The sequence below is a fragment of the Prionailurus viverrinus genome, chromosome B3 (genome assembly GCF_022837055.1).
Source record: "Prionailurus viverrinus isolate Anna chromosome B3, UM_Priviv_1.0, whole genome shotgun sequence".
Classification (NCBI taxonomy): domain Eukaryota; kingdom Metazoa; phylum Chordata; class Mammalia; order Carnivora; family Felidae; genus Prionailurus; species Prionailurus viverrinus.
Genome location: NC_062566.1, coordinates 111,990,108 through 112,012,352, shown reverse-complemented (window position 1 = coordinate 112,012,352; position 22,245 = coordinate 111,990,108). Strand labels below are relative to the sequence as shown.

Below are 22,245 nucleotides of genomic sequence, written 5' to 3'. Positions count from 1 at the left end.
CCTCCCCCGTTCATGCTCTGTCTCTCTCTGTCCCAAAAATAAATAAACGTTGAAAAAAAAAAAAAAAAAAAAACAGCTAAAACTGCAGGAACTCACCAGGCCGGCAGGAGAGGAGGCCGCAACAACCAAGTTTTGGAAGCTGGAAAACAGGGGGGTGAATGGTAACCAGGTGATGTAGGACATTTGAAAAAGATCGTTTTAAACGGACAGAAAAGCAAAGAACCAGTCAGTTTATATCACAGACTCCTAAAAAGTCTAGCAACTGGCAGCCCCAGGCGCCTCTGGAGCTGGGGCCAAGTGAGGTCCTAAAGTGAGCAAGGTTGGGTAGCAGTGCTGTGCAATGCATTTGAGTCCCATGGATCTTTCTCCTCCACTCCTCCACCGACCACCTTTCCATTTGGAAGAGGTTAACAGTTTCTAGACAGGGGGACTAAGCACAGTGGAGGGTATGGGTGTTTTATTTAAAAAAAAGGAGGGATGGGGCAGCTGGGTGGCTCAGTCAGTTAAGCGTCCGACTTTGGCCCAGGTTGTGAACTCGCAGTCCGTGAGTTTGAGCCCCACGTCAGGCTCTGTGCTGACAGCTCAGAGCCTGGAGCCTGCTTCGGATTCTGTGCTTCCCTCTCTCTCTGCCCCTCCTCCGCTCATGCTCTGTCTCTTTCTCTCTCTCTCTCTCAAAAATAAATAAACATTAAAAAAAAGGAGGGACGAAGTAAGCGTTTACAGACTACAGTGTGCATTCTGAGACCCCCTTGGCCCTCACGACTGGCTTCCCAGCACATTTGGTAGCCAGGCCTTTCCTTTCCCAGCCATTTGGAAGAGAACTGCTCCCTGAGAGCTGACCAGCTCAAGAGGAGTGACCTCTGATATTCCTTCTAGGCTTATCTGGATTTCCCCACAGTGAAGCTCAAGGTTGACAGATTCCTCCTATGTGCTTAGAGGTTCTAGTCAGCTTATGGTTCCTCACACCTTTTCCTGCCTACTTATTATGGAAAACTTACAAGTAAGGGAGATTGCATAACGAACACCCATGTACTCACCAGTTTCAACACTGGCCAGCTCGAAGGTAATCTTCCTTTGTTACCCCGCTCATTCCCCAGCCTTGATTATTTTGAAGGAAATCTGTAGCATCATTTCATATTTTCAGTAACTATTTCAGTACTTCCTTCAAAATATGAGGACTTTTTACTTTTATTTATTTTTAAAGATTTTATTGTTAAGTAATCTTTACACCCAACGTGGGGCTGGAACTCGCAACCCCAAGATCCAGAGTCGCACGCTCCACCAGCTGAGCTAGCTAGGTGCCCCAGGATTAAAACCTAAGCACAGACGCCTGGGTGGCTCAGTCGGTTAAGCATCTGACCTCGCCCCAGGTCACGATCTCACAGTTTGTGAGTTCGAGCCCCACATCGGGCTCTGTGCTGACAGCTCAGAGCCTGGAGCCTGCTTCGGATGCTGTGTCTCCTTCTGTCTCTGCCCCTCTCCTGCTCGCACTCTGTCTCTCTCTCTCTCTCAAAAATAAATAAACATTAAAAAAATTTTTGTTTTAAACCTAAGCACCGTTTGGTTCTTAATCACAAACAGACAACCAAGGGTTGCTATAACTCTGAGTGAAAGTGCATTAGAGGCCAAAACACAGATAGGAAAAGCAGCTGAGGCAAAGTGCACTGGAGAAAACAAAGAAGTAAAAAAAAGAACCATTGGCAATACACGGGGGTAGAAGAAAAGATATTGTGCCCATATTTAAAAAAAAAACAAAACAAAAAACAGCTACCTGATGCCAAGCACCCAAAAAGAAAAAAAAAAAAAAATCAGAGGAGGAAAAAGAGCTCCTTTAGCAATTAAAACCATGATAGGGAAATGAAAAACCCAATAGAAGAGTTCGAAGGTAAAGTGATGACATTTCCTAAAGAAGAGCAAAAAGAAAAAACAGATGGGGAAAATAGAGGAGAAAAGAAAACTGGAGGACCAGTCTAGAAAGCCCGATATCTGAATAATAGAGGTTCTAGAGTGGGAAAACAGAAATACAGGCAAGGAAATTAACAGTAAAACACTTCAAGAAAATTCTCTGTAACTGAAAGACATGGGTGCTCAGATTTCAAAGTACTAAGTTCCCGCCTCAAGCCACATCCCTCTAAGATTTCAGACCACAGGGGACGAAGAAGAGAGGAGAAATTTCCCAAAGGAAAAAGACATCACTTACAGGCATCACGAGGCTCAATGGCCTGAGGCTTCTTAACAGTGTTGGAAGCAAGAAAATGGTGCATAATGCCTTCAAAATTGTGAACGGAAATCTCCAATTTTATACCAAGTATGGGGATGGAATATAGACATTTTCAAACAACAACAACCAAGTACCTTCCATGCATTCTTTCTAAGGAGCTACTGGAGAATGCACACCGCTCAAGCCAGAGAAGAAACCAGCAGAGAGAGAGAGTGTCCTGTCCCTGCAGGACCCAGGGATTAACACAGCAGGAAAAACCCCGCAGGAAATGAAGGAAAAACCCCCGCAGACTGTGAAGAAAGAGCCCAGGAGAACGGCTGTGCCCCAGACCTAGAGGTTGGGCAGTTGACATCCTGCAGTGTGAGTCAGGACTGACATCGCCACCTCGGCTGCTGCTGGTGTTACATTGATTTAACCTGAGGCCTGCCTGCCTGCGGGAAGCCTGGTCCAGATTCTTATCTACACTCAGCTGTCTTGCTCATGTGTTGATGAAGCTCCTGGGCGCTCCTCCTTGCCCTGCTTACCAGATAGACAAGTGTTTTCTTTGCCCAACCGGAGAAGCAGAGGTAGGTCAAAGTGAATTTAGAAATAGAAAATCCAGAGGAGTTCACACCTGTGTCTGTGACCTTATTTGGAAGTGGAGTCTTTGCGGATGTGATCAAGTTAAGATGAGGCCACACGGATGAAGTCTGGCTCTAATCCAGCGACCGGTGTCTTTGTAAGAAGAGGGAAACTCGGATACAGACACACAGAGACGAGAAGGCCGTGGGAAGACACAGACACACGCACAGGGCACACAGCCAGATGAAGACACTGGAGTTACCGCTGCCCAAAGCCGTGGAGCACCTAGAATTGCTAGCAGTCACCAGAAGCTAGAAGAGGCAGGGAAACACTCTTCCTTCCCTGGAGTCTTCAGAGGGAGCATAGCCCTGCTGACACCTTGGTTTTAGACTTGAATTCTAGCCTCCAGAATTCAGAAAAAATTTCTACTGTTTTAAGCCACCAAATTTGTCGTGACCATTTTACAGCAGCCCTGGGAAACTAGTTACACACAGCTGCATTTGTGCCGGCCACTCGCCTTTGCAAAACATCTCCTGCAGGGATGTATACACAGGCGGTAACGTTACAAAAAGTAGGGGAATGAGGGCCGCCTGGGTGGCTCCGTCGGTTAAGCGGCCCAACTCTTGATTTCGGCTCAGGTCATGATCTCGCAGTTTGTGAGTTCGAGCCCCGCGTCGAGCTCTGTGTTGACAGCTCGGAGCCTGGAGCCTGCTTCCGGTTCTGTGTCTCCCCTCTCTCTTCTGTCGCTCACGCTCTTTTTTTCTCTCTCTCAAAAATAAATAAACATTTTTTTAAAAATTAGGGGTCCCTGGATGGCTCAGTTGGTTAAACGTCCAACTTCAGCTCAGGTCATAATCTCACGGCTGGTGACTTCAAGCCCCTCATCGGGCTCTGCGCTGACAGCTCAGAGCCTGGAGCCTGCTTCAGATTCTGTGTCTCCTCTCTCTGCTCCTCCCCTGCTCGTGCTTTGTCTCTCTCTCTCTCTCTCAAAAATGAATAAACTTAAAAAAAAAGTAAAGTTTAAAAAAGTAAAAGAATTCTTTAAAATTAAAAAAAATAATCAAAAAAAATAAAAGTAAGAGAATGAATGACAGAAGCTAGGAAAGGGATGTGACTAGCAGGGACACACAGAGCTTCTAGGAGATTAAATGGGGATGTAGGAGTTGTCCTCTCATTTTCTTTAAACTACATACGTGTTCTGTACACTCTCCTATGTGTCTACACATTTGACAATAAATTGAGAAAAAAAAAAGACTAGACCAAGCAAAACACAACAACACTCAGAACAGAGTTAGACCAGCTGCTTAATCTGGTGCTGAATCATTCGTAGCGAATGAAGGCCTGGGGACGGAGCCTTGGCGCCAAGGTGAACATTTAGCAAGTCAGAGCCCCTTGTGCTAATGGCGATGAATAATAAATAAGAAATCTCAAAATGATAAATCATCCACCAAAGCTAAATTTGCCATTACGACATATGGGAGTGTCTCCTCAGTTGTGCCAAGTTTTGAGAGCCTGGCTTCCTGCTAAAGGATATTAGGTCAGACTCCAAGCCCTCTGTGGCCTCCCCTGCCTGACTCATTTCTCCCTCTGATAACCTGACCGGAGCTGGCCTTTTAGGTGGTCAGTTTAAAATACCACTGAGTTCCATAGAAAGTCACTCAAGCTCTTTATATTCATGGAGGATTAAGATTCACTTTGGCACTAGTTACCTTTCTTGATTCCTCTCCAACACCTTTTGTTTGTTTGTTTGTTTGTTTGTTTGTTTGTTTTTAATTTTAGAGAAAAAGAGAGAGTGTGCACACAAGCAGGGGAGGAATGGGGTTGGGGCGGGGGGGAGAGAGAGAGAGAGAGAGAGAGAGAGAGAGAGAGAGAGAGAGAATCCCAAGCAGTCTCCATGCACAGCATGGAGCCCAGTGTAGGGCTTGATCCCATGACTCTGGGTTCATGACCTGAGCCAAAATCAAGAGTCGGACACCCAAATGACTGAGCCACCCGGGCACCCCACTCTCCAACACCTCTAATCACTTCTTTCTAATGGAGATAGAAGGCCTTAAAAAAGGAGTTTGACCTGTAACAGGGTCTACTGAAACTTAATAACAGTGATTTTTGTTTTCGTTTGTTTTATTTGTACAGGTTAACCGCTATTAGGAGAATATTTGTGTTTTTCATTTATAACAATATAAAATTTCTTTTAGTAATTTTTAAAAAGTCACTGTAAAGAAAACTATTAAGTTAATGGTATATAAGTGGTATCCTGATCTAGAAATAATCAAGAATAATGTCCATGGGTTACTCAGGTTCAGAAGACTGCTTCTCCTGCTTATCCTTGTAGCAGAATGTAGGCCCTTATCATTGATGTTCCCTTTGTCTTGACCTGATAGTCAATTTTGTCTTGTATCTTTCTTTTTGTTGTTGTTGTTTGTTTATTTATTTTTAGAGAGTACGCACACATGCATGTGAGAAAGCATAGGAGGAGCACAGAGAGAGTGAGAGAGAGAATCCCAAGCAGGCTCTGTGCTGTCAGTGCAGAGCTCGATGCGGGGCTTGATCCCACAAACCATGAGATCATGACCTGAGCCGAATTCAAGAGTTGGACGCTTAACTGACAGAACCACCCAGGCGCCCCTGTCTTGTATCTTTCCATTCAGTATGTAGAAGGCCCTTAAGGGCAGAGTCTCTAGCTTCTCTTTCCTTGTAAACCCCCACCCGACCTGGAAGCAGCCAGATGTGGATGCGTTATTCATCAGTAAACCCTGGCTGCAGCATTCCTCTTTCTTCAGTCTCGTTATCTTGCCTGGTCCTTATCGGCTCCCCTTTGTGCCTCAGGACGGATGACACGGGAGGATGTCACCCCCGGTGCCCATAGGGTGGGGAAGTGGACTGCCTGAGAAGATGTGCAAGATACTTCTTCAGTGAAATAAGTGAAGGGTCAGTTCTTGCAGAGTCTGGCTCTGTTCTGGTTCCTGGAGACGGAATGGTGTGGATTCCAGAAGAAAGAGAATGGGGTTTTTGTCCTCGAGGAGTCCTATCCATCACATTCCAGGGATGATGAGACACACCTATGTGCAGCAGTTGGGAAGGATTTAAAAGAAGTATATAAAGTTCAACTGTGATACTGATTTTGGGTGCCGAAGGAATAATTCAGGAAAAGGGAGAGCAGTGAAGACTAGTTAACCAGTGACAGTTTAGGGATCAGACAGAACTTGAGATAAGCCTTAAAGACACATAGGATTCCTTACTGTCCTCTGGATGGCACAGCACATGAAGAGAGATGTGGCTTTGGTCCCATCTCCATCCCTCACTTAGCCTTGCTGTATCTGTTTTACTATGGGTAGAATTGGGAGAATGTTTGCACCTACCTCATAGGGTTGATTTAAGAATTAACTAAGGTGATTTATGTAAAGCTCTTCACATACATTATGTAAAGAGCATCATGCCTCTACATAGCAAGTGATCAATAATGGGTAGCTATCATTATTAATTTATCAACCATTCCATTTATTTATACAGCGAAAATTTATTGCATGGCTATCATCTGTCAGGGACTCCCAGGCTCCCCACCAGTGTCCTCAGTACCTTTAACGCCGAGTCCCATGGCTTCCACTTATGCATGAGACGCTTAATCATGATAGTAATCATAATAGCTATAGTGTCCTGAGTGGCTGTGTATGTGTCAGACCCTCTGCCACGTGATTCGTTACTACATCACCTTTAATCTTTATCCCCATTTTACAGAAACGAGAATAGAAATGCAGAGTTGATGAAATTTGTGCAGGGTCCTATGTGGAGTGTCGGGCCTGGGATTTAAATTGTCTGCTTTTTGGGTGTTGGTTTGTTAGTTTGTTTGGTCCACACTGACTCTTGTTACTGTCACCGTATACCCATGATGTTTCCCAAACTGTACTTGGCTTCCTCAAAGGGCTGTGCCTCTCAACTTCAGTCCACGACACCTCTATTCTACTTGTCCCGCATGTCTGAAAGACGGGAACCCCGCCCCCTTCTCCATCAAGCCTCTGTATCTGGTTGGCCAGTAGGTTTTTGGTTTTTTCCCCCTGTTCCCCTTACCCTGGCCGGCACCTCCACTGACTTAGGCCTGGACTTGTTGATTTCAGGATTTGTTCCACTGCCCTAGCCTTGAGAGGTGAGGGCCACACAACACGCTTGGATGGACTTCAGTAGATTTTGATAAACCATTCTTAAGTTTTCTAAGAAGTAAAGCACAATCATTCATTAGTTCTGTGGCTGTTTGTCAGTGGTAGAAACTCAGAATGGTCTAACTGCAGCGGTACAGATAAGTGAGTTGCTGTGATTAAACCTTTTTCTCCCTGGGGAAAGTGTGTTGGGAGACAGCTACTCTGTTCTGTTTTTAAAAGTAAAGCCATTTTCTTTAACAAATGGGACAGTTGGATATCCACATGCAAACAAATGAAGTTGGACACCCTTATATGATATGCAAAAATGAACTGAGAATGGATCAATGACCTAAATACAAGAGCTGAACCTGGAAAACTCTTAAAACATACAAGTAAATCTTTATAAACTTCGATTTGGCCATGGAATTCTTCTTACACCAGAAGCATGACCAACAAAATAAACAGATAAAGTGGACTTCATCTAAAGTAAAAGCTTTTGTGCATCCATGGACATTGTCAAGTAAGGAAAAAGACAGCCTACAGAAAGGGGGGAAATGTTTGCAATCATATATTTGGTAAGGGTTTAGTATCCAGAATATAGAAAGAAGTCTTATAACTCAAAACAAAAAGACATTACTTTTTAAAAATATACTTATTTTAAATAAGAGTGAGTGAAAGAGAGTGAGCACATGAGCAGGGAGGGGCAGAGAGAGAGGGAGAGAGAAAATCCTAAGCAGGCTCTGCACCGTCAGCACACATCCCAACACGGGGCTCGAGCTCACGAACCATGAGATCATGGCCTGAGCTGAAATCAAGAGTTGGACACTTAACCAGCTGAGCCACCCAGGTGCCCCAAAAAGACATTTCTTGAAAGAAGATATACAGACAGCAAACAAGCACGTGAATAGATGCTCAGCATCATTAGTCATTAGAGAAATGCAAGTCAAAACCACAATGAGCTGCCACTCTACATCCACTAGGATGGCTATCATCTAAAAAAATTAAAGGAGGGGGCGCCTGGGTGGCTCAGTCGGTTGAGCGTCCGACTTCGGCTCGGGTCACGATCTCACGGTTCGTGAGTTCGAGCCCCGCGTCGGGCTCTGGGCTGATGGCTCAGAGCCTGGAGCCTGCTTCCGATTCTGTGTCTCCCTCTCTCTTTGCCCCTCCCCCATTCATGCTCTGTCTCTCTCTGTCCCAAAAATAAATAAACGTTAAAAAAAAAAATTAAAAATAAAAAAAAATAAAAAAATTAAAGGAAAATAAGTGCGTTGAGGATGTGGAGACATTGGAACCCTCATACACTGCTGGTGGGGGCGTAAAATGGCACAACTAAAACATTTTTTTGGAAAGGGCCACCTAGGTGGCCCAATTGTTTGAGTGTCTGACTCTTGATTTAGGCCCAGGTCATGATCTCAGGGTCATGGGATTGAGCCCCGCACCAGGCCCCACGCTGAGCATGGATCCTGCCCCAGATTCTCTTTCTTTATCCCTCTGCCACTCTCCCCTGCTCATGCATGCTCTCTCTCCCCAAAATTAAAAATAAAAAATTTAAGAAAAATAAAATGGCACGGCTGGCGTGGGAAACAGCAAACATAGAATTACCATTATAGCCATTATTCCACTGAAACAAGTCCTCAAATGAATATATTTATGTACATATGTGTGTATAGCAGCACTAAATCACAATAATCAAAAGGTTGAAACAGCCGAAATGTCTGTTGTGGAGAGAGAAACAAATGGTGGTACGTCTATACCGTGGAATATTATTCAACCATGAAAAGGAATACAGTGCAGATACAAGGTATAATATGGATGGACTTTGAGGACATTATGCTAAGTGTGTCCTATATTGCATGGTTCCATTTATGTAACATATCCACAATAGGTAAATGCATAGAGAGAGAGCAGGTTGGTGGCTGCTAGGAGTCGGGTGGAGGGGAGAATGGGGAATGATTGCTTGATGAATACGGATTTCCTTTTGGAGGTGATGAAAAATGTTTTGGAACTAGACAGAGATAGATGTAGCCAGGATCACTAGCTGGCTTCTGATGACAGTCTCTTCTTTGCTGAGGTCAGGACCCCATGGCCGGCGATTTCTAACTCTGATGCCTTCACGGGCCCAATCTATGGGGATCTGTGTCTGAGGTCAGCCGGATAGAAGTCAGCAGGGAGTGGTGGGGATTAGGTGGAACTAGGCTGGACCTGCACTGTCTAAAGGCATTCGTATTCAGGGAGACCTTCCCTGGGTGGATTCTTTTTTTTCAACGTGTTTTGTTTTTTTTTTGTTTTTTGTTTTTTTTGGGACAGAGAGAGACAGAGAATGAACGGGGGAGGAGCAGAGAGAGAGGGAGACACAGAATCGGAAACAGGCTCTAGGCTCTGAGCCATCAGCCCAGAGCCTGATGCGGGGCTCGAACTCACGGACCGCGAGATCGTGACCTGGCTGAAGTCGGACGCTTAACCGACTGTGCTACCCAGGCACCCCACCCTGGGTGGATTCTTGCCCCATCTCCATCATTCTCCATCCCTCTCCAGCCATCTGGCAGGCTAATGTATTTAAACATCTTTGCTGTACCATTCATTCTCTCTAAACCCATGTCCTGTAACAGAACCTAAACTTCTTTGTTCCCCCTTCCAGCCTAGGATCTGCGGAAGGTCAGCTGGTTCTAGATACATCATCAAACTGTTACCCTCCTCCCACTCACCCTGTCCCAGCACCTGGAGTTTGGGTGATAAGACTAAATCCCATTGGCTACGTAAGGGGATGGGCTCACTCTGAATCTTTGGTTTAAGGGTGGCTTAGAGAGAGAGGGTCAGCAGCTGGTGGCTGCCTCTAATCAGGGAATGGTGGGTTTCTTTAGTGCCACTGGCCCAGCAATTTGAGGGCATATTTGTTGTATCTTCCAGCAGAGAAGGGGAGAGGGGCACAGAAGAATCTGGAAAGATGTTTGTTATTTGAGGAGATGGAGAAAGTTTTTAAAAATCTGTCCAAGCATTTAGAGACTTGGATCCACTCAGCTCAGAGTGGGGAGGGGTGTGTCAGGGGAGTCCGGGAGAGGGTGTGGAGGAAGGAGACCTAGTCCATTAGATCTAGGGAGGGGCCAGCACTGTTTTCTTTTGTGCTTCCAGCTCTATAGCTGCTTGTAATCCCCTCTTCACTGCTGATTTTCTGAGAAGCACTTAGGACAGAAAGATCTTTGTCCTTCCAATAGGTAACAATAGGTAACCATCCTTCCAATAGGTAACAATCCAGTGGGCATTTGCAGGCTGGGGGCAGGATGAGAAAAGTATAGCTGTGTGACTTGAAGGAACTGCCTAAGGCTCTTGTGCCCTAAAAAGCACCCCTAAACCCCTCCATGGTACCCACAGTACCACCATCACACATCCCTTTATTGAAGGAGTTTGCCTCTCAGAGGTAAAGGTAAAGCCTTCTGAAGAGGCCCTCAGCGAGGGTCACTGGAAAGTCAACCCTGGGAGGGTGTGACCCAGCACAGTAGGGCTCAGAACTGATTTTTTTCATTGTTTACCTAGACAGAGTGGTTGGAGGAACCGAGTCAACTTTTTTGTTACTCTGTCTTCAGTGGATTCCTTTCCCTCCCCTTCCCATTTGGACTTGGAGAGCAGGGATGGGGAGAGACTCTTCCTACCTTCTCTGAAGTCCTGAGTATAAAGCTCTGAATCCCAGGTGTTCAGCGTCTGGCCCGGGAGAGGTTGTGCTTTCATGAGGCCTTCAGAACCTTCCTGCTTGTGGAAATGGAGGCCTGGCTCGCACGTACCCTCTGCCCGCTCAGAGCTTCTCGGCTTGGCATACAGCACTTCAGTCACTTAGCGTGTTTGCTCTTTTTTTGTTTTTTAATTTATTTTTGAGAGAGAGAGAGAGAAATTGCAAGTGAGGGAGGGGCAGAGAGAGACACACACAGAATTGGAACCACGCTCCAGGCTCCCAGCTGTCAGCACAGAGCCCGATGGGGAGCTCGAACTCACGAACCGCGAGATCGTGACCTGAGCCCCTTACCCACCTGAGCCACCCAGGTGCCCCTTAGCATGTTTGCCCTTTTTAGGAAGATTGACTCCTGCAAGGGGATGCAGACAGCTGGAGCTGTCATGTAGGTGAGGTAGCCGCCTCAGCTACTGTCCTAGGAGAGCCCAGATGGCTCCACACTGTGGTGCTTTGGTGTTAGAACTTGGGAGACAGGCCCAGAGTATTACTGATTCAGTGAACTAGTTTTTTCCTCCTGGGTCATACACACAGAGAGATTCATGGTTGTGAACATACATGTATCCTCTGACTTCTTCAATTTGTCAGGCAGTTCTCAGTGGCTGGGGGTGGGGGAGGGAATTCCTGGATCAAAGGAAAATCTCTGTGCCCGAGAGACAGCTTTCTTACAAACTTAACTTGGGAGAGGTTCATGGGAACTGTGCAGGCACTGCCTGGAACCTTGAAAATCCATTCCTTGCGCCTCCAAAATGCACCCCATTCCTTGTGGTCTGAGAGTGGTTATGGCCCAGGGGTGCCTGGCCAGATAGGAACCCCAAGGAACCTCTCCTCAGAAGGGTCAGCTGTGACATCACGGGTCCCTCCATAGGGCGTGAATGGGCTGTGTGCTCTGAAGGTTAAGAGGGAAGGCTTTTGAGTCAGGCTGCCTGTGTCAGTCCTGGCTTATTAGTTGATTTTTTATGTCAGTTTCCTCATCTTGTAAAAAGGATATGGCAATGGTACCCACCTCATAAGGTTGTTGTGAGTTAATGATAATGCCTATAAAGGACTTGCCACGAAAATGGATGCATCGTAGGTGCATCTTACCAAAAATGATGGCTCCTACCATCAGTCCATGGTAGCTGCACAGTGGAGCCTAGAGGAGAGGGTAAGAATCTGGCAGGAGGGCTCTGTAGTTGGTGGTTTCCCTGTGATTAATGCAGACTTTCTGGTTTCTTCTATGTTCCTTTTCTTCCCAGTACTGATCCTCCAGAAGGTGGAGAATGGAGACCTGAGCAACAAGATTCTGAAGATCACTGATTTTGGCCTGGCTCGAGAATGGCACCGAACCACAAAGATGAGCGCAGCAGGGACATATGCTTGGATGGCACCTGAAGTCATCCGTGCCTCCATGTTTTCCAAAGGCAGTGATGTGTGGAGGTAAGGTCCAAAGGGTCAGGGGCAGTGCCGCCCTGGTCTATTTTGGTGGTACACGTGTTTCAGGACTTGGAGAACTGAGGATGCATAGACTCCCAGACACCCCAAGTAGGTCTAAGTGACCCCTTCACAGCAATCTGTAGTAACTCCCAGGTTGCCATGGGACAGTTTCTAATGCCTTCATCTATCCAAAATTCCTTTAGTGCTGTGGCAGGTACCGCCTCTATGTGTTAATGATTGCTCCGTAGGAAAGACCAGTAGATCCCAGGGGCAGTGTGTACTCCCATCTCTGACTGTAGGGTAGTGAGGGCACCCAGGCATTCCTGGGGACTGACCTTCCATGGGGTCCCCCTGGCTTCCTTAGCAACCGCGCCTGTTATTGCTGGACTTGTTCTCACTCTAAGCTCTTCAGCTGATGAGTATTCTTTGTGCTATCTCTGTTGTTTTGGTGGGTTGGAAATTATGCTTTCTAGTTATATGGTTAACCTTTTAGTCAGGGCACTATCTGTTGAACATTGATACAGAAATGGGAAAAGATGGGTCTTAAGCATGTACTGAGAACTGCAGAGTCACAGATTAGACTAGCCATTCCCCTAGTAAATGTCAGCCTAAGAGGTCATAGGGACATGGATCTAAAAATCTAATCCCCATTGATGGGAGGAAGAGCTTGTGCAGAGGGTGCATCCTCCTGGCTGTGAGAAGTAGCATCACCTTGGCACACCAAAAGAAAGGGCCATAGGTTATCATCGGACTTCAGTCTATGAAGTTGTTTCTTCCTGGTGAGTTGTAAAGTGAGCTTGTGTGTGTATATGACGAATGTGTGTATTAAAAAAAAAAAAAAACAGCTTTATTAAGATATTCACGTATTACGAAGTTCACCCTTCAAAATGTTGAAGTCGATGGTTTACAGTAAATTTACCAACTTTGTACCAATCGGCATTGTTACCAGCTTGCTAAGGCTGCTGCAACAAACTACTGCAGGCCTGGTGGCTTTAAACAATAGACCTTTGCAGTGTGGAGGCCAGAAGTCTGAAATCAGTACTAACAGGGCTATGCCCCCTCTGAGACTTTGGGGGAGATTCTGTTCCACATAAGGGTTTTGGATATTAGGACATGGATGTATCTTTTTAGGGCTACCATTCAAACCACTACGACTGCTATCTGTTTCCAGAATTATTTTTCTCATCCCAAAAAGAAACCCAATACCTGTTGGTAGTCATTCCCCAATTCTGCCTCCCCCTGTCCCCAGCAACTACTAATTTACTTTCTGTCTCTATGGATTTGCCTATTCCAGGCATTTCTTATATATGGAATCAATACAACATGTGCTCTTTTTGACTGGCTGCTTTCATTTATCATGTTTTCAAGGTTCATCCATGTAGCATGCATGAGTCAGAACTTCATTCCTCTTTATACCTGAATAATATTCCATCCTGTGGAAACTTATTTATCCATTTATAAGTTGATGAACATTTGAGTTGTTTCCACTTTTTGGCAGTTGTGAATAATACTGTTGTGGACATTTTTGTGCAAGCTTTTGTGTGAACATAGATTAACATAGATTTTTAGTTCCCCTAAGTATATACCTGGAAGTGGATTTGCTAAGTTATATGGTTATTCTGTGTTTAATTTTTTGAGGAACGACCGAACTATTTTTTTTTTTTTTACCATAGCTGCACCATTTTCCATTTCCATTAGCAATGTAGGAGGGTTCCAATTTCTCTACATTATCTTAATACTTGTTATTATATGTCTTCTTAATTATTGCTATCCAGTTAGATATGAAGTGGTATCTCATTGTAATTTTGATTTTATTCTCTAATGACTCCTGATGTTGAGCATCTTTTCATGTGTTTATTGGCCATTTGTATATCTTTTCTGGATAAATGCCTATTCAAATCCTTTGCTAGTTTTGAAACTGGGTTGGTTATCTGTCTTTTTTTTAAGTTGAAAGAGTTCTTTATATATTTTTAATATAAGTCCTTTATCAGGTACATGATTTGCAAATATTTTCTCCCATTCTATGGGTTTCTTTTTTCTTGTTTTTTTCTTTTTTTCTTTCTTTCTTTTCTTTTTTTTTTTTTTTTTTTGAGTGAGGGGCAAAGAGAGAGAGAGAATCCTAGGAGGGGCAGAAGTAGAGGTAGAGAGAGAGAGAGAGAGAGGCAACGCTCACCCAAAGCGGAGCTTGTGCTCACCAGAAGCGGGACTTGAGCTCACCCAATGTGGGATTCGAACTGACACACCATGGGATCATGACCTGAGTTGAAGTCAGATGCTTAATGACTGAGCTACCCAGCTGCCCTCTTTTTACTTTCTTGATGGTATTCTTTGAAACAGAAACATTTTTAATTTTGATGAGGTCCAATTTATCTATTTTTTTATTTGATTGCTTGTGCTTTGAGTGCTTATGCTTAGGCTTTTGGTGTCATAGTTAAGAAACCATCCCCAAGTTTTATGAATATCTATACCCATGTTCTAAGAGTTATAAAACTCTTAGCTTTTACATTTAGGTCTGTGTTCCATTTTGACTTAATTTTTGTATGTGGTGTGAGGTAAGGGGTTTAACTTCATTCTTCTGCCTGTGACTGCAGTAGTCCCTCCTTATCAGTGGTTTCGCTTTTTTATGGTTTCATTTACCCATGGTCAACCATAGTCTAGAAGGTCAGACCTATCATCAGAAGGTCAGTATTAACTAACGCTGGGTCACAATGCCTACATCATTCATCTCACTTCATCTCATCACATAGGCTTTTTATCATCTCACATCATCACAAGGGTGAGTATAGAATGATAAGATTTTGAAAGAAAGAGCATATTTGTATAACTTTTATTATAATATATTATAATTATTCCATTTCATTGTTCATCTCTTACTATGCTTAATTTATAAATTAAACTTTATCATATTTATGTGTGTATAGGAATAAACATCTATAGGGTTCTGTACCACCTGCAATTTCAGGCATCCACTGGGGGTCTTGGAACATATCTCCCATGGATAAAGGGGGGACTACTGTATCTAGCCCCATTTGTTGAAAAGGCTGTTCTTTTCTAATTGTCACCCTTGTCAAAAAGTAATTTATCACAGATGGAAGGGTTTATTTCTAGACTGTCAATTATACTTCATTGGTCTATGTGTGTATCCTTATGCCAGTACGACTCTTTTGTTTTAATCAGTCTTTCTTCCTTTCTCTTTCTTTCTTTCTTTCTTTCTTTCTTTCTTTCTTTCTTTCTTTCAACATAAGCAGGGACGAGCAGAGGGAGGCAGGGGAGGAGACAGAATCCAAGGCAGGCTCTGAGCTGTCAGCACAGAGCCTGACAAATGAAGGGCTTGAACTTACAAACCATGATTTCATGACCTGAGCCAAAGTTGGATGCTTAACCAACTGAGCCACCCAAGCACCCCAGTACCATTCTGTTTTAATTACTGTAGCTTTGTACTGTTTTGAAATTAGGACATGTGAGTCCTCCAGCTTTGCTGTTCTTCAAGATTATTTTGGCCATTCTGTGTGCCTTGCGTTTCCAAATGAATTTTAGGAGCACTTTATCAATTTCTCCAAAATAGGCAGCTGAGATTTTGATGGGAATTGTGTTAAACCTGTAGGTCACTTTGGAAACTGTTGTCAGCTTAACAACATTAAGTCTTCCAATCCATGAACATAAGATATATTCCTATTTACGTAGATATTTTCTAATTTCTTTTAGTGATGTTTTGTAGCTTCTGTATATTGCATCGTATATCCCCAAGCATTAATTATAGGGTGAAGTGACTATCATGCAGAAAAGAGTTTTCTTCCCTTAAAATATCTGGCCAGATTTCATCAGTGCGAACTGTGTAGTGATAGTCCAGTGTTTTTGACCTACAAAAACAGCAATTTCATAGGCTTCAATCTAACGCTTTCATTACTTGACTATAGGCTAAATGAGAATAGCTAATATATTGATTAGGCTAAGCTACTATTACAAAGAGACCTATAGATGCAGTGGCTTAAATAAAGTAGTACTCAAAGAGTAGTGCAGCCAGTCCAGGCTGTGGGGTAGCTGTGCCCCGTGAGATCCTTCATAAACCCAGGTTCTTTCCGGGTCCCTCAGTGCATTGTTCTTATCTAAATGGTTACATCTAAGTGACTGTTGCTTCCACGTTGTATTTTGCAGAAACAGAGAAAGAGAGCTTATCCATGACAAGCAGGTTGTCTTTAATTTGGAGACAACCCAGAGGTTGTGTACATCTCCTGCTCTTTTGTTATATGCGCACACCCGGCTCCAAAAGAGGGAGACAGATGTAGGCTCTAGCTGGGTAACCGTGTGTCCAGCTAAAACTCTTATGATGGAAGAAGGGGAGAGTGGATTTGGGGGACAATCAGCTACTTGCCACACTCAACTTGATCTTACCTTTCTTCATAGGAAACCATGACTTCTCAGTAACATTACTGTTTTCTACTTCCTGTATTCCTGCTAGGCTTCTTCTCCAGCCTGGCCCTGAAATTGTGCAGATTTTATTGCCACAGACGCCAAAAGTTTCTGTCGCTATACTGATTTGGACAGAGTTGCTGCAGGTATGCAGGCACATTCTTAGTGGGAAGCGAAAGCCCCAATATCTAATGTAAGGTCTTTTCATGGTGACAGAAGTGGCCGGCAAGGAAGAGCAAGGCCATCGTAGGAGTTTGTCCATCATGGAGGGAACAGGGCAGGACCATTCATCTTTTACCCAAAGTGTCCTTGTTCTAAGGCTAACCTCCAGGTCTTGCCTTTCAACCACAGATCCTGAAAGCAGGCTTGAGGAGCCTTTGGTGAATCATCTGATGAAGTTATTCTGCTCTCTGAAGGGAATGGCTTGGAGGTAAACTCCAAATCAGTAGCACTTTGGATGAGGTGGCTTGGAAATGGTCATGTGGTCTGCTCTGCCACTAGGTCTTCAGTTTAGAGTTGTTCCCAGGACTTCAGCTTCTTGACTCATCTCGGTCGAGGAATGTGGTTTGAAGACATAATTCACTGTGCTCCCTCCAGCTGTCTTAGCTTCCGCGCTGCAGTATTCCCTGCAAGGAACAATGTATTGGAACCCCTTAGATGGGCCTTTACTCCTTGAGCCTACTTACCTAAGTGGCTCCAAATGATCTCAAACCTGTGTCCGAGGGAAACTTGTGCCCATTGCTGTATGTACAATATGCATACACTGGTGACAGTATTTGCTACCCACACAAATGCTTATGAGCTAGGCTCTATGCTAAATACTGTACCCCATTAAAAAAAACTTTTAATGTTTTATTCTTTCTTTGAGAGAAAGACAGAGTGCAAGTAGGGGAGGGGCAGAGGGAAGGGGAGACACAGAATCCGAAGCAGGCTCCAGGCTCTGAGCTGTCAGCGCGGAGCCGGACATGGGGCTTGAACTCACGAACCACGAGATCATGACCTGAACCAAAGTTGGACGTTCAACCTACTGAGCCACCCAGGCACCCCACTATACCTCTATTTTATCTCATTTTATTCCTCACAAGAATCCCCAAAAGTAGAGGATATTATTTCCATTTGGCAGATAAGGTAACCGAGGCTTAGATGGTTTAAGTCGTTTGTCTAAGTTCATCCAGGTGGTAGAGACAAAGCTGTGGTTAGAATCAGAGCAGTGCCTGGGTGACTCAGTTAAGTGTCCAACTCTTGATCTCAAGGTTGTGAGTTCAAGCCCCATGCTGGGCTCTGCACTGGGTGTGAAGCCTAGTTAAAAAAAAAAAAAAAAAAAGGAACTAAATATGTGTCTCTTAAAACTTTGTGGTGTAGCCATATTGCCATCTGTATACCCTTGTGCCTGTATTTCGGGCAGCTTCTTCCGGGATGATTGGCCACTAGGCCTGGGGCTCAGCAGGATGTCCCAGAGAGGGCCCACACATGCCCAGGAGCTTGGACAACGTTTGTTCACAAATCGACTTATAACTCATTTACTTATTCAGGAAATGTTTGTGGAATATTTACTGTGTGCCAGGTACTGGGCAGAGCCTGTGTCCGTCCTCTACCCCTCCTGGAACTCCTCAAGGTCTGGGGCCTCTGAGCCTCTTCTGTTGCTGTGTGCCGAAGGCCAGCTGAGTTTGTCTTACTGCTTTTCAAGTGTAGGTCTCTGGGTCTCTTCCACATGCTGTGATGGAGGGTATGATGATCACGGCCCAGATTCTCGACTTCATGTGTTTCCTGATGTGCTTGGATTAGACCGCCTCAGGAGGAGTAATTGACAAAACCTTTCCCTTTGGTTGTGTGTGCACAGAGTGCAGTGGTTAGTGGTCTCCTATAATGACTTCTTGCCTGGTGTGGGGGGGATGGAGTGGAGGCATTTTAAGTTTTCAGAATTATAGAACTTGGAGCGCCTGGGTGGCTCAGTGGGTTAAGCGTCTGATGCTTGGTTTCAACTCAGGTCACCATCTCATCGTGTGTGGTTTCGAGCCCTGCGTCGGGCTCTGTGCTGACAGCATGGAACCTGCTTGGGATTCTCTGTCTCCCTCTCTCTCTGCCCCTACCTGGCTCTCTCTCAAAATAAATAAATAAATAAACATTAAAATAAAATTATAGAAGTAAAATGTGTTCACCGTAGGAAAAAAAAATGAGAAAATATGGGTAAACAAAAAGAAAAAAAAGGGAAAAAGAAATCACCCATTACTCACTTCTAAAGATAACTTCTGTTAATATTTTGGTGCATTTATTTCTATTCCTGTGCTCATCTACTCGTCCCTTAAAATGAGATCATTCTGTTTTGTCAGCTGCTTTTGAATATAATACAGGGGCACCTCTGTTGGGTGTCTGACTTCGGCTCGGGTCATGGTCTTACAGTTTGTGGGTTCGAGTTCTGCATCGGGCTCTGTGCTGACAGCTCAGCTTCAGATTCTGTGTCTCCTTCTCTCTCTTTGCCCCTCTCCTGCTTGTCTGTCTCTCTCTCTCTCTTAAAAAAAATAATAATAATGTAATATAGCATGCGCATATTACCATATCAGTAAATATTTACCATGTCAATGTATTCATCTATAGATTACATATATAGTAACAAATAGATCATCATTTTGAATGAGGTCTGGTTAACAACAACAAGAACAGTTTTGTGTTACTTCACAATTTACAGAGTGCTTTCATATGTGGTAGTTCAACTATCTTCACCAACAATTATTAAATAGCATGGTTTCTGGAATGTGGGGTCACAGCCAATTACCAAGTGCAGAAGCCCATTCAAGGGACACCCTCCTATCAGGATGTGTGTCTTAGAGACAACATAGGTTAATAAGAAAAATAGTCCTGGTCCAGCTCAGGTGTGGATTTGCTGTGCCTTTGGTTGGGTTGCTATCTACTCTGATGCTTTTCCTCACTTTGAGAACACAGAACACCCCTCCCTGACCTGTGACCCCACCAAATGGTGGAAGGCATTACCATACCTCTGGAGGTGGTTAATCATTGACACAGGGTGCATTCCCCAAGGTTTGCAAGGACGCCTGGGAAATCACTGACAGCACTGTGGGAATGGGCGGCTCCCTGTTGGGGGAGGGACTGAGGCAGAGTTTTAGCTGAGCTGGTACCTCCAGGCCGCTTGTACAAGGTCTTGAAAGGGCCTGTTGACCTTCTCTCAACCTTGGGAGGGCATCAGAGTGGGTCAAACCTGAGGTAAACCATGTGGGCTTCTCCTGCCCACCTCTCCCGGGGGCTCAGACACATCTAATGTGTCATTCTTTAGTTCCTTTCTTGGACTCTATTCCTGCCAAAGGAATGCCAAGTCTTCATTTACATCACCACCTTCTGTTACAGAAATAAAGAGGAACATTGGCAGAGGAGAACTAACTGGTTCAGTCATCCCCAGGAATGCTTCTTCCCTGATTGCTGTCGTCCCTCAGCAAGGCTCTCGGCCGACACTGCAGTCTCGCCCTAAATCCCACCAGAGGCTTTCTTGTTTCAGGACCTTCCCAAGGGGAAGCACACAGTGTTTACTAGCTGTGGAGGGTAGCTTCCGGAGAAGCAGTAGTTACTGTTATTTATTCTTTGCAGTTACTCTGTGCGGTGGGAATTGGCTGTCTTTGTTGCACAAGTGAGGAAACTGAGGTTTGGACAGGTAAGCTTCCTTTCCCACGGCCCCACCACTGTAAGTGGTGAAGCAGACACATTTGACTCAAGTCTGTCTGAATCTTCCTTGGGCAGCATTCGACCCGTTTCTCCTAGTTGTGGGGCATTTCACATGGAACAAAATGCGGTGGAACAAAGAAACAAGCCAGGTGAGAGCAGGGCTGCCCTCGTCGAAACTGAGAGAGACGGAGTCCCTGGCTCCACCCTCTTCGAGGTGGCCCGAGGCATCTCCATGGGTCACCTAGGACTCAGCACTAAAAGCGTCACAGAGTAGATGCGAGGACACAAATAGGACCCATGTTTAGATCTTTGAAATCCTCTATTGTCTTTCCAGGTAGTTAGGGCTCAGACACCAGGAGAGGGGTTCTTTGGGACCTTGGGTTTTTGTTCCCCAGAGTGGAGGTTGGCAGTGATGCCAGGAGCAGACAACTGAAGCTGAGGGTCACCGTAGCCGAGGAGTCTAGTCCGCAGTGCAGACAGTTCTTAGAGGTCACTTGGTAGCAGCTGCCCAGCACGACTGCTGTCTGGATGAGTCACAGTAAAGATTTGGCAGGAAGAATAACAGTGCTATTCTGGGAATTCAGGGCTTACTCCAGGGCGCCCAGTGCAGCCTGCGGGACTGTCTCTTCCCACCAGCTCACTCACTAAACGAGGCCTACTGTGTACGAGGCCCTGAGAAAGCAAAGGTTAAACAACCATCCCTGCTCTCGCAGGGCTCATTGGCTGGCAGACAAACAACCACAGCCCACGGCAGCCCAGACAAGGGTGAAGTAACAGTGGCAGCATCAGGGAAGGCTTCCTAAAGTGTCCATTGTTGCCATCAGCCTCAGACTAAAAGCCAAGTCCCTGTCAAGACAAGACCTGTAACTGTCTACCAGGCTTTTTGTGGTTGTTGAGATACATAAAGAAAGTGATGGTATTTGGAGGGCGCACTGGGGGGACGCCGTTGTCCAAGGAGACTGGCCAGGCCACTCTGGAGGACCGTCTGCGGGGATCTTCTGGGATGCCCTGGTGCATTGGTTGGCACATTGCTCTCCTTTGGAGCCATGCCAGGTCACCTGGGATTCTTTGAGGGCAAGCCTTGGCTTTGTATATGCTGATCCCTGTCTTCTTTTACCTAGCAGTCTAGGCTTAGCTGTCTCCTGGCCCCATTCTGGTCTGGTTTAGGTGGCCAGGGGCCCATCATTGTCTCTTTGTGCACTCATAATATGTCTGTTGTGACCCACTCTGTGTGCTAATTGGCATCTTTTCTGTTCCTGTCGGTAGTCTCTTTGTAGATAAGATCTGTGTCTTGTATCCCAGTGGCCTGCAGTGAGTTTGATGCACAATAAATCTTTAGTAGATGTTTAAAACGAATGAATAAAGGGTGGAGCATTTGAATTTGAAAGACGATTATAGTTCACCAAGCAGAGAAATGGTACAAGGAGATTCTAGAGAGAAGAAATTGAGAGTTGGTCCAGGGCCCACCATGACTTATTCCACGTATGCCCTTAATATATGCTGCTAAACTTACCTGAACCTCGCTTTCCTCATCTGCAAAATGGTGATAATATTTATCTTGCAGGTTCGTGGTAAGGATTTAAGATGATGTTTATAAAGGTCTTAGCATCTTGTGCATACAAAGTACCATGATGAAATATTAGGCTGTCTTCCAATTAATCTCTATGCCCAGCGTGGGGCTCGAACTCACGACTCCGAGATCAAGAGTCGCACACTTTCCCACCTGAGCTATGTTTTGTTTGAAAATAACATGACTTTGTTGGTTATAAACTACCGATGAGTATTTTTAAAAATTTGAGGCTTGTGTTAAAAATATGAGGAGAGCCACTCTTTACTGTTCGTGGCCTTATGGTGCTTGTCCTGAAAGGATTGTTATTCCTGGAAGGATTGAACCCTACATGATTTTACCTCTTTCTGACTGTGAATTCATAGAATAATTATTCCGCTAAATTCTGTGCTCCCCATTCTCTGACTCACAGGACATGTGAAAAGAAATTCTTCATGTGGCTTTGAAAGGTGGAGAGGAAACTGAAGTCCTCACAGCTGACACACTGCTCTGTTGTCCCCATGTTGGCCACGCTTGTGCAACTTTCCCCTTTGAATTAGACAGAGTC

The 22,245-nt window shown here is 44.8% G+C and overlaps 1 protein-coding gene across 3 annotated transcripts in view; it reads left to right on the top strand.

The window, feature by feature from the left end:
* MAP3K9 (mitogen-activated protein kinase kinase kinase 9) overlaps positions 1-22,245 on the top strand; it is an 81,302-nt gene that overhangs the window by 35,479 nt on the left and 23,578 nt on the right. For all 3 annotated transcript variants that reach the window (XM_047862708.1, XM_047862709.1, XM_047862711.1), the window contains exon 3: positions 11,872-12,052. In XM_047862708.1, coding sequence (XP_047718664.1) covers positions 11,872-12,052 — 181 coding nt within the window. The remainder of the gene's footprint in view (positions 1-11,871; positions 12,053-22,245) is intronic.